Here is an 11,859-nt window from a genome sequence, read left to right as displayed (position 1 = left end):
ACCATTATTATAATTATAATTATAATTTTTTTATTTATTGCGACTGTTTTGTTGTTAGGGTTTATAAAGAAAAAAAATATATATAATATATATAAATATATATATATATATATATATATATATATATATATATATATATATATATATATATATATTTGTGCTATGAAAGCAGGAATAATAGTGGGGGAGGCAGGTGCTTTTTCTAAAGTAAATATTCTTCTCTATTTTTTTTCCTTCTGTCTTTCTTTTTTTCTCAGCGCTTATTTGTTTGGTTCAGCGATGTGTGTCCAATGAGAGGAAGAGAGAGGAGGGACCTGGGCGGAGAGACGGAGCCCAAAAGAGAAGTTGAGAGGGAGAGAGAGAGAGAAAATGAGAGACGTGCTGTCAGAGTGAGAGCTGAAGGACATGCATCCATTTCTACACAATTTCAGACTGTCGCTACTTTCATTTACTCATATCCAGGCGCTTTTCTTCACAAGAGGCTAATAATGCTAATTAACGCAACGGGTGGATTTATTTCCTGAAATATTAAAGAGCGCACTAAATCCTTTTCCCGAAATCTATTTTTTTCGATTTTATTTCGATCATTGTTGCAGGTGTTAAACGCAACAGCTTTCGTCTGCAGGAGTCTCATTTTAAGAAATAGAGGTTTATACGTCTGTCATTAAAAACCTTCAATCTGGAATCACTGCTTGACAACGGACGAGGACGAAATGATGGCATTATTCTGACAACATGAAAAAGAAAAAGTGCGGAGGAATAATATTGCACTGCTCTTGAAATCACCATATGAAGGTGGAGAAAGACTGATTGGAGAGAGGTAAGTGACACAGAGAAAGATGTTTAATGGAAGCAAAATCAAACTGTCATTTATGCCTCAAGTGTAAATATTTTAGCATCATTATAAATGTACTTAATGTTTAAAATTATGTTTTCTAGTTTGTATTTTAGATGCAAACATATGCCCAAATAATGCAGAGCACTGATGGTAATGTGATGAGTCTTGCATTTGTCACAGGTCAGTCCAGAGGCCTCGATTTGACCAATGCATAAGTTTCTTTAAAAAAAATACTGAGACTCTCGCTTGCATTTATGTGACAGATATTGCTGGAAGGAGCAAGAGGAGAGGAGGGGGTGTCAGAGAGAGGGTGGACGAGAGAAGGCGATAGAGAGAGAGAGAGAGAGCGCTCAGAGCGATTAGATGTGGATGGGTTCATAGGTTCATCAATTTTCTCTTTTTCCACTCACATACATCTTCCTCTTAAACTCCTCAAGCACATTGGAACAACTCGGTGTCACCCAACACTTTCAATTCTTCCTTGGTTTTTTTATATATCAAGGGAGTCCCCCGTTTAATCCAGCCTCCTTTTCACCTGCTAACGGTTATACGGTTATAAATAACATAACATAATCCATTCTTCTCTCTCTCTTTCTTTCTCTCCCCTTAACTAAACTCCAGAGTTGAGGAGCAGAGCACAAACATATCTGCTGGAGCCTGGTTGCCATGGATCCCCCTCCCTCTCTGAGTCTGGCCCTTCTCAGTGCGAGCGAAGACGAAGAGCAACGTCTGCCCCTTCCTCTCGGTGGTCTCTCCCATGCTTCCCTTTCTGGCAACTACCCTGGGACCAACCACTCGAATCACACTGGAGGCAACAGCAGCTTGGAGCGTCTCAATGGCACTCCGTCGCCCACCACACCGAACCTTCCCCCGGCATCGCTGCCCAAGCTGCCCTTGTCCACGACACCAATCCCCAACGCTCTCCACCCCACCAGCACACCGCTCTCCTCCTGCCTGGGCAGCCAACATAGCCTGAGCGGGGAGACCTCGCCTGTCTACAACGCTCTGTTCTACTCCTCTCATTCGCCTTCCACTGAGCGAGAGCGGGAGAGGGGATGCAAGCACAGGCAGGCCAGTCCGCTGGTGCACAGGCGGGACAGTAACCCCTTTACCGAGATTGCCATGAGCTCTTGCAAGTACAGCGGCGGCGTGATGAAGCCGCTCAGCCGCCTCAGTGCCTCCCGCCGGAACCTCATCGAGTCCGACAGCGGAAGTGACACCAAAGAGGGCGGGGCGAGTGGGAGCCAGGTGACCGCGGCCTCCTCTCAACACAGTCAGCCCCAAACCCAGAACCCCCCAGAGATTGTTATCTCCTCAAAAGAGGATCCTCCTTACGGACACGCTTACGAACTCGAGGCCTCGGCCAATCAAATGTCCATCTACCACCAGAACCACGCCCTCTCTGAGAGCAGGGGTGTGCTGGGAGGCGTGGCACGGGGCGGGACTAATGGAAGGAGGGGCGGTGCTGTCGTGGGAGGGCCGGGGAGGACCGCTTCCAAAGCCAGTAAACGTAAGAATCAGAACATTGGCTACAAACTAGGCCACAGGAGGGCACTGTTCGAAAAGAGGAAGAGACTTAGCGACTATGCGCTCATATTCGGCATGTTTGGCATTGTTGTCATGGTGATTGAGACCGAGCTGTCCTGGGGTGTCTACACTAAGGTGAGGACTTTGTGTACTGGCAACTGGGGTGAATTGTTCAAATCAGTTCAAGTTTATTTGTATAGCGCTTTTTTTTTTGCAAAGCAGCTTTACAGAAAATTACGTTTCTACAATATTCAGTAGTAGCTTATCAGTGGTGACTGTCAGTTTATGTGCATATGACAGGAATTTTCAGAACAATTAATACAAGACGTAGTCAACCAGATGATGAACACTATTAACAGCAATTATTATATGATGCAGTCACACTTGTAGCAGTATTTGGTAGTTCTGTATGTTTTAGGGTTAGCATCATCTGGGGTCTTCTGAGGGGTCTGCGTCATCTCTTCTCAGGAGTTCTGGATCCAGACTGGAGCTTGTGTAAATCCTAGTCCGTGGCAAACCAAAGAAACAAATAGAGACATAATTAGCGTAGCTGCTGTTCCAACCAAGTAAAATTTATTAGTTTAACCCAATAATGTGCATTTGATCAGATACAAAATGCGTTACAAATTATGAGATGCATTATGTGAATCTTTGGTGAAAGAGATGTGTTTTTAATCTAGATTTAAACTGAGAGAGCGTGTCTGAACCCGGACTTTATCAGGAAGGCTATACAAAAAGTCCAGCATTTTGTGACCTTAGGGAGTGTGATGGATTGTAGCGAGGTATAAGGCTTGTTGTGCACGAGGACACATCCTGCTGGTCCTTCTCTGTGTGTGAATGAGAATATGTCTGTGTTTCCAATATTATGTTCCTATAATAACAGTGGTAAAACTTGGATGCAGCCATACACTGATGCAGCCTGTAATGTAAGAGACACTTTTGACTCAAAAAAAAAAATCTTAAAAGGACAGTTCACCCAAAATTTTAATTCTTTCATCATTTACTCGCATTCATGTTGTTACATTTTTGTACATCCATTGAAAGTTCAAACAACCAAAACTTGTATGTATCATGTAAAAGTAACTTTTATTTTCCATTGATTATTGAACGGTGCTTCAAATGTTTTTTGTTTTTGTTTTGTTTGTTTATGAAAAATTTGACCTATATAATAGTAACTGCTTATGTGTTCTACTGGAAAATTCATAGGTTTTAAGTGAGGTGAGGGTGGATTTAAATTTCAGTTTAAAACAAATGATCTGTGAAAAGTGTGAGGCATTTGAAGTGACCAAATTTAGATGTGCAATGCGAATGCATGATTTTTGCTACAAACACCAACAATTATCAAGCAAGTTAATCATTAGAGATATAAATAAATGTTTTTTTCGGAAGTTTCATTCATAAGCTGTCTCAGTTTGAATCTCAGGATCTCAGGAACTTCTGTTATTTAGAGGGTGTAAGGCTTTATCATGTTACACGCTCTAAACTGAAAATCAGCTGTCAAAAAATGATCTGTGGAGAACTGGTATGGCATTTGTCACCCTTGTGGAACAGAGGACAGTAACGATGCACCTGTGTATCTGGCATGAACATGAATGTTTTAAATACTCGTCTATCTTAGTGAACATGAACATACAGTAGACATTCAAAGTCAGTAATGCTGCTGCTGTCAGAGAAGTACTGAGAGGATCAGATGTCAGTAGGCTCAGAAAGAATTTTGGACAGCTGTCTGGGAGATTTCTTAAATGGGGAAGGGATCAGTAATATTTGTGTGATTTAAGAAATGTTTGGAAACTTTTATTAAATGAATGTTCTGGATGAAAAACAAGCTCCCAGCACAACATTTTGAATCATCCATCACTTTGAAAAACAAGCAAAAATGTACAGTGCCCTACACATAACATGTGGATGAAAAAAATATATATTGTGACCATGACTTATTGATTTTTGGCAACATTAATTCATAATTCAATCTTGGCCTCATTCTGCTAATTTGTTTCCTCGTTTTAGTTCAGTTGTGGCCACATTATTGTTATTTGTTCCTTTAATTCTGTGAATCTGTTGCCCACTATTATATGGTAACCAAAATTAGGCAACAAATTAAGTTGTCAGAACAAAATCTTAATTTATTGCCACAATATCGAAGGCAGGGCTCATTATTTATGGAGTGGCTCTTACAGTGGAATTTAATGCATCCAGAATAAAAGTTAAAGGGATAGTTCACCCAAAAATGAAAATGTTGTCATTAATTTCTCACCCTCACAAAAAGTATTCTCATAGCTTCATAAAACTAAGGTTGAATCAGTGATGTCACATGGACTAGTTTATCGATGTCTTTAATACCTCTCTGGCCCATGAAAGTGGTAGTTGCGCTGCTGTCTATGCAGGGTCAGGAAGCTCTCGGATTTCATCAAAAATATCTTCATTTGTGTTCCAAAGATGAATGAAGGTCTTACACGGGGTTCCCACGACCTTGATTAACTTCAAATTCAAGGACCTTTCAAGGACTTTCCAGGTCCAATATCCTCAAAGTCAAGGACTTAATGTGGGGATATATTTCAAGTGAGAGCAAGGTTACATTGTGTTATCTTGTAAGATACATTGTTACAGTTTTCAGTCCCTCCAGAAAAACGCGATTATGCGATCGCCTGATTTAATGCATAATCAGCCAAAGGCCGCACATTTATGCGGGGGCGCATTTTTTCAAATACGCCGCTCTTTTGCCGCATAAATTGCCTATTTCAGAAAGCAAAATATGCAGGGCTAGCATGATTTCATAATCCCTGTATTTTCGTTGCAAAAAAATCACATATATATTAGCAGAAAGTTGAAAAATGTTGCATTTACTTCCCACAAGTAAAGCGCCATTTCCCCCCTATTGCCATGGGAACCTTATGAAGTGACGTAATTACGTGACGTGAACATCATCTGCAAACCCCGCGGTGAAACCAGGGTTGAAACTTGAAGTGCGCAAATCATTCTTATTTGCCAGCAAAAATAAGCGCAAAAGAACGCGCGAAGCAGTTTCCTGATTTGTTACATGACAGTGGAGCCAAATTATATAGCGAAAACTGCGGTTTGATGAAATAGAGAAAAAAAGGTGATTCCCCCAACACCCCCTTCTCACTAGGCTACTAACACTGTTGTAGTTTCATTCAGAAGTTGATGCAACTTTACAGTTGTAAGATTGCACTTTTTTGTTACAGAACAGTACCAAAAACTTACAGTTGTAATTATATTAGTAGTATGTAAAATAATTTACGTTGCAGTAAGAGATTGAAACTTAAATATTCTGTGATATAGTATGCTCGCTTATCATAGGAAGTAATAAGAAATTACTCTTTACACTAAGGTAGTAGCCTAGTGAGAAAAGGGTGTTGGGGGGAATCGCTTTTTCATCAAACCGCAGTTTTTGCAAGTTCACGCAATTTCATCGCATAAAATTGCAAAAATATCCCACATATTCCATCACATTTTTTAAGAAAACGTGCTGCAAATCAAGGATTTTTGCCCGCAACAATCACAAAAAAAATCGTTTTTCTGGAGGTACTGAGTTTTCATGTGTCAAACACAACTATGCAAAAAAGCTTTTTTTTTCTTTTTGCATAAATTTTTGGCCGTATGACAGAGATCTGATATTTCTAATATTTCTGTTTTGCATAAAACTGAAGAATATACAGTTCATCCTATACTGTATTCTAAAATGATTTGATATTAACTTTTGCATGGATTTTATTTAAAAAAAGAGCTTAGGCTCATGTAACCAGACATTTTTCTTTCCTCATGGGTTCACATTATCTTAACAAGCAAAGCAATTCAACATTAATTTCCAGGTGTGTCTGTGAAACATAGATGTACCATCCTAGTAGTTTTGTGCACGCAAGAACGCCATGTAGGGTGATCATATTTTAGTTTTCCAAAAAAAAGACAGTGGGTGTGGGCGGGACAGGGGCCTTGGGTGTGGTTGGTTGGTGGGTAAAGTAGTTCCCAAAGTAGTGCAATGACCATATCCCAAATATCAAAACTGAAAATGTCATTTCCATACCTAAACAGTCAATGTTATGCATTATGATCATAAACACAGCTAAAAAGATTCCTACTAGTGGCCTTCCTTCACAAAACTTAACATGTAGCACAGCTTTATCATAGGCAGAATGCAAAATTTTTCAATAAAAGCCTTTTAGTCAAATATAATTAAGCAACATTTCAAACATTTAACCCAAGCGGAAAATCAACCCATTAACAGTTTAAAAGTATCCATAAGAGAGAAAAAAAAAGACTTGAACTTGGCAACCCTGCATTCAACATGAACTGCAGGAGTCAGATTTGACTGATCACGGGTTGAGGAGAAAGAGATAGCTGATCCAAAAGAGATTTTAACTCTTTGCTCTGCATATTGATGGCATTTTTGGATGAACTATCCCTTTAAAAATACACTGTTCCAGAAGTATGAACATTTATGTGTGTCACCATGAGACCATTATGAAAGAATCACTTCACACCCATGTCTGTGCACTAATCTTTCAACTCCTGCTGAAGTCCTCTAGACTTCCATTGTAAATGTTTAACTCCAAAGACTGTAAGGAACTGAGAGATGAGTCAAAATTGTGTGTGGAAATCAGAAGCATGTTGGCGATTATGATAGAAATACAGTGTAATTGTGTTTAGTTTTACTAATGCAGATTTATAAATTTTGGATGAATATACAGTACACTTTTCATTTATGCATGACAAAGCTCCATTTTGCCCTGCATAAGTTTTGAACTCATGGGAGGAGAGCAAACACATCAGCTCTTGAGTTAAAACCAATTGTTGCTTGATTGATGATCAAAGCAGATGTAACTATCATTACAGCCTTCAAGAACTGGCTTCAAGAACAGCCTTCAAGAACTGGCTTTTACTTCAGCTGAATTACAGACTAGTAACATTTTATATAAAGCCAAAGTCTCAAAATCAGTGTAAGGCTGAAGCTAGGTAAGTGACTGATTCTTGTGCAGTTACGTTAAAAGGATTGAATGTAACTGACACATCATGTCAAGGTGAAATATTTTCCACTGTAATAGCCACAGCCACAGACTGAAGGCTGAATGTATGTGTGCGAGTAAGAAAGGGACATGTAGCTTTAGTTGCCAAAGTTTTGTTGGTGACAGGAAGCTTTACTAATGTAAGCTAATATAACTATCATAGAACCATATAAGAGACTGATTTGGGACTTGGGACATACAGTACAGTAAGCAATAATTAATTGATTAAGAGATAGGATGTTTCTCAATGCAGAAATCAAATACATGACATTTAAAATAGTGTATATTAAAAACCTTATGCTTTAAAAAACACTACAGTGCACATAAATATTTGGTAAATGTGCGTGTGATTTTCTGGGATTTCATTTCCGTTGAAGGCTACATAAAATACTGCTTTGAAATGAGTCTAGAATAAACATGTTGCATATTTCTCATACAAAAATCTTTGTGTTCCTTAAAATGCTCAGTGGGTTTTGGAACAGTGCATTCATCTGAAGTGTGTGTCTGTGCACGGGTGGGTTTGTGCGAGCGTTATGAGGTGTTCTCTCGCATCTGACACTGTTCTGAATGGATCTGTCTCAGCATGTAGTCTGGAAATCACTTCTACGTGTGCTCATGTTCTGCAGGTGCTTCTGATATGGCAGACGTATATGAAATTTGTTCTGTCTCAGTATCTCTCTTTTGCTGCCCGTCTTCCCTGTGGCTTTCTTTTTCTGTCTCTCCCTCTCTCCCACTTATGCTTTATTTCTCTTTTTCTCTCTGTCTCACCCACTCATTTTTTTTCTCCTCCTTTCTCGTTCCTTCACTCTCTCTTGTACTTGTACTATTTTTCCTTTTCCTCTCTCTGACGATTCCTTTCCTCTTCTCTTCTGATAATTATTCTTGGTCTGGATATCTTTCTCTTTCTTTCTAGTACTCACTATCCTTAGTGCTCTTTCTCTCACTCTTTCTCTCTCTCTCTTTCTCTCTGTTATTGTAGTGGGAGGTGAACGGGGGAGTGTTATTGGAGAGGGAGAGAAAAGCGAGTGAGTGTTAGGAGAGATGAAATGAAAGGCTGTAATAAAATCTCTTTATTTGAGATGGAAAACGGGTGAGTGAGTCAAGTTTGCACATGAATAATGGCCATGCTGATTGTATACCATTATAGCCATTATAAAACCACACAATAGAAGCCTGTTAGTGCTGCATCGCCCCTCAGAGCAATTAAAGGGCTTTTCTCTCAGTGCATTACTGCTGAAGGTCCAGAGACTTATCAGATACTGATGCTCTTCCACATTCTCCAAACTGTTTCGATTTGACTTGACTCATCTAATGGGGAATTACCTCTCCTCAAACCCCCTTTACAGTGAATGGTAACTCCCATATAAAACAATGAGTTTATGTGAATGGATGGTGGAGCATCTAGTGATTGTGGAGGAAATGAGTAAGAAAAGTAGCTGCTTAGATGCTAGAGAACATTCACATCTCTGAGTGACCGTCTACATTGATTATTGATAATCACCTTTGCACACCTTCAAGCACCTATTGATGGCTTTACTATGCTGCTTTAGCTCTGTGTGTGTGAGAGACAGCTGCTTTTGAAGGATGGAATCAGCAGGAAATTCCTGACAAGACATCATGTCCAAAATGTTTTTATAACTTCTTAAAGTTTTCTTTTTTTTGTTTGGAATTGCAGTTGTGTGCACATTGAGGCAAAGAAGCTGGAGAATGCTGTCCATATTTGAGCATATGAAAATGATGATTTCAGTAGTTTGGTATGTGAAGTATGAATGCGGGTCTGGATGGGAATATATGCCCACATGACTGTCGATGTGATGCATTGATTTAGTGTTTTCTTTTAATTGTCTTAAAAATTAAACAATAAAAATGTATTGCAACTCCTGAACAGTCCTTAAAGTAGGGTTTCAATTACCATTGGACATTCCTTATAATCAGTGAAATGAGATAAAATACAGTTTAACTTCTTAAAGCCCCTTTTTGCTTATTCAAGGCTCCTATCTGCCACTATTATTCTATGTGATTAACTGCAGTTATTTTAATGAATTAATATAGAAATCATTTCTGTAGGCTTTTACTAAAGAATGATTGGTTCTGATTGGTTGATGAACATTCTAAGATGTGTCCAAACCAGATGCGACATCACAGAAGGTCATAAGCTATTGCAAAGGTATCTTTGCCATGTTAATCAGTTTTTGTCCTAACCAGCTGCGATGGTGGATTCTATGTGGATTTCTATGACTTTGTGGCAGCATACAAATTACAACAATAATCTAAGGTACCGATTATGTGTTTTATTTAATGTTTAAGGATCTATTGTGAGTTTGAATATCATTTTGACATTTATAGCCATACTGAAAGCGACAATGGATCATTAACCTCAGATCTTACATGTGAACCAACAAGTGTGTTCCATGACAAAGATTGTGTCCGTCTCTCAGTATCTATTTTTAATAATTTTAAAATGTTTTTTATATTTATGAATTAGATTATATACTTATCTGTTTCATTGTGAGTGCAGTACATTTGGGGAAAGAGCCTGCCCATATGCTCTTCTGATTGGCTGTGATTTATGATTGATTTTTATCATGTGTTGCGTCTGGTGTAGACAAACAAATTGCTTGTCGCTGAAATTTTGCCGCATTGCGTCTGATTGGGACAGGATGTATGATGTGCGATTATTTTTCAGGAAACACACAGCTAACATAGTTAATTCCACGTAGGTCTTGACTGTATTACTGTTCCATATCACTTCCCCAAATTATTCCAGTCATTCTCTCTTTCTCTAATAACTGCATAAGATGCATATGCATACATATCAATGGCTCAAGCCTCCATTACTAGCTCTAAAATAACATTTTAGAATTGGGAAATGAGGCTTGGGATGAGATCTGAAGAAGTCCTACACACAACAGTATGTGTGTGTGTGTGTTTGTGAGTGTGAGTGTGTGTGTGTGTGCGTGTGTGTGTGTGTGTGTGTGTGTGTTTGAAGATGTGTGCATTACATGCTCAGCTGTGAATCCTCTGGAGATGTCTGGTCCATTCACACTCCATACACTTGCTCTCCTTCCCTAAATAGACAGGTAAAAAGAACAGGAGCGAGAGAGAGAGAGAGAGAGAGAGAGAGAGAGAGACTTAAATAAGAACAGAATGAGAGTGCAATGTGTAATTGGAGCCTTTGTGTGTTGTTAGCTTTGTTTGTTTTTCATCAAATATTTGCTCTTTCAAATCAACTTTTCATGTGCCGTCTACATTAACTAGATCCTTACATTACATGAACCTACTGCAAAATAAATATATTTTTGCTTATACGCAGTGTACAGTGGGGTCCAAAATCTGATACTACTAATGAAAATGCTTTTGCTTAGCTTTTCTTTGCATGCCCTTTTCATTGGAAATTATATTACTAGCATACAATTGGGTGTAATATTGTCATATATTTGGTTTTCCTCTTTTGCTTTCTGACAGTAGCACTCAAGCTGCATAAACTCCAGATGAAAACCTGATGATAATGTTCTCCAGCATGAATTTAGATGAAGCAAAGGGCATCTTGAGCTTCAGTGGAATAAAATAATCTCAAATTGTTTTAATTAGATATATATAATAAAAAAAAAAAAAAAAATATATATATATATATATATATATATATATATATATATATATATATATATATATTTTTTTTTTTTTTTTTTTTTTTTTCATAGCATTTTTATTATTATTATTATTATACATTTTATTCTGTTTATTTCCAGGTTTAAATCACATTTTCAATGTGGTAAAATACTTGAGTCCCATTGTATTACATAAAAAGGGCAGTTTAGGTCTGGATGAAACGGCTTGTAGGGTTGCACGAAGCAGCATGCCTTGAATCCATTCTCCTACAGCTCCTCACATGTCTGCTCGAACCTAAACAGCCCTAAATACCTGGAAAAAGCAGCTGTCAAATCAATACTTAATTTTCACACCCTCCTCGCTCTGTCACGCATCCCTGGGGAACATCTTATCTTAGACTATGCCTCAGATGATCAACCTGTTGCCTGTTAACAAGGGATATTGTGTAAGTGTCTAAATAATAATAAGAAATGTTATTTGGTACCAAATCAGCATGATGATTTCTGAAGGATCATGTGACACTGAAGACTGGAGTAATGGCTGCCGAAAATTCACATTTGCTATAATAGGAAGAAGATACATGTTAAAATATATTCAGCTGGAAAATGGTTATTTTAAATAGCCAATTATTGAAAAATATAAATATTATAATTATATATATATATACAAATATTTAATTTACACATTTACAATAAATAATCATAATTATTAATATAACACATCCTATAATAAATGTTTTATTGAACTGTACTCTTCAAGAAAATTTACTAATATAAAGGTTCCTTTGAGGGTAAGCTTTAGGTATAGCGGTGAAAGAAAATTTATTTTGCTCATTATTAAAACAATAGGAGTCATTGGAAAGTC

General features: G+C 38.0%; 1 protein-coding gene across 2 annotated transcripts; it reads left to right on the top strand.

Annotated features, from left to right (window-relative positions):
* The first annotated feature begins 353 nt into the window (after nucleotides 1-353).
* LOC128030240 (small conductance calcium-activated potassium channel protein 3-like) lies at nucleotides 354-4,543 on the top strand. 2 transcript variants are annotated; one of them, XM_052617709.1, is made up of 4 exons: nucleotides 354-820; nucleotides 940-1,018; nucleotides 1,102-1,219; nucleotides 1,460-4,543. In XM_052617709.1, exon 4 carries the CDS (start codon nucleotides 1,505-1,507, stop codon nucleotides 2,621-2,623), a length of 1,119 nt encoding a protein of 372 aa, XP_052473669.1. In that variant the 5' UTR covers nucleotides 354-820; nucleotides 940-1,018; nucleotides 1,102-1,219; nucleotides 1,460-1,504; the 3' UTR covers nucleotides 2,624-4,543. The 2 variants fall into 2 exon arrangements, with proteins under 2 accessions (XP_052473669.1, XP_052473668.1); XM_052617708.1 differs by lacking the exons at nucleotides 940-1,018; nucleotides 1,102-1,219 and having other exon boundaries at nucleotides 1,460-4,541.
* The last annotated feature ends 7,316 nt before the right edge of the window (nucleotides 4,544-11,859 follow it).

The sequence above is a fragment of the Carassius gibelio genome, chromosome A16 (genome assembly GCF_023724105.1).
Source record: "Carassius gibelio isolate Cgi1373 ecotype wild population from Czech Republic chromosome A16, carGib1.2-hapl.c, whole genome shotgun sequence".
NCBI classification, from domain to species: Eukaryota; Metazoa; Chordata; class Actinopteri; order Cypriniformes; family Cyprinidae; genus Carassius; species Carassius gibelio.
Note: the sequence above shows the minus strand (reverse complement) of the source record. Positions and strands in the feature narration are given on the sequence as shown.

Excerpts from the sequence above, each read along its gene's own strand:
- LOC128030240 (XM_052617709.1), top strand. The coding sequence starts at position 1,505 with ATGGATCCCCCTCCCTCTCTGAGTCTGGCCCTTCTCAGTGCGAGCGAA.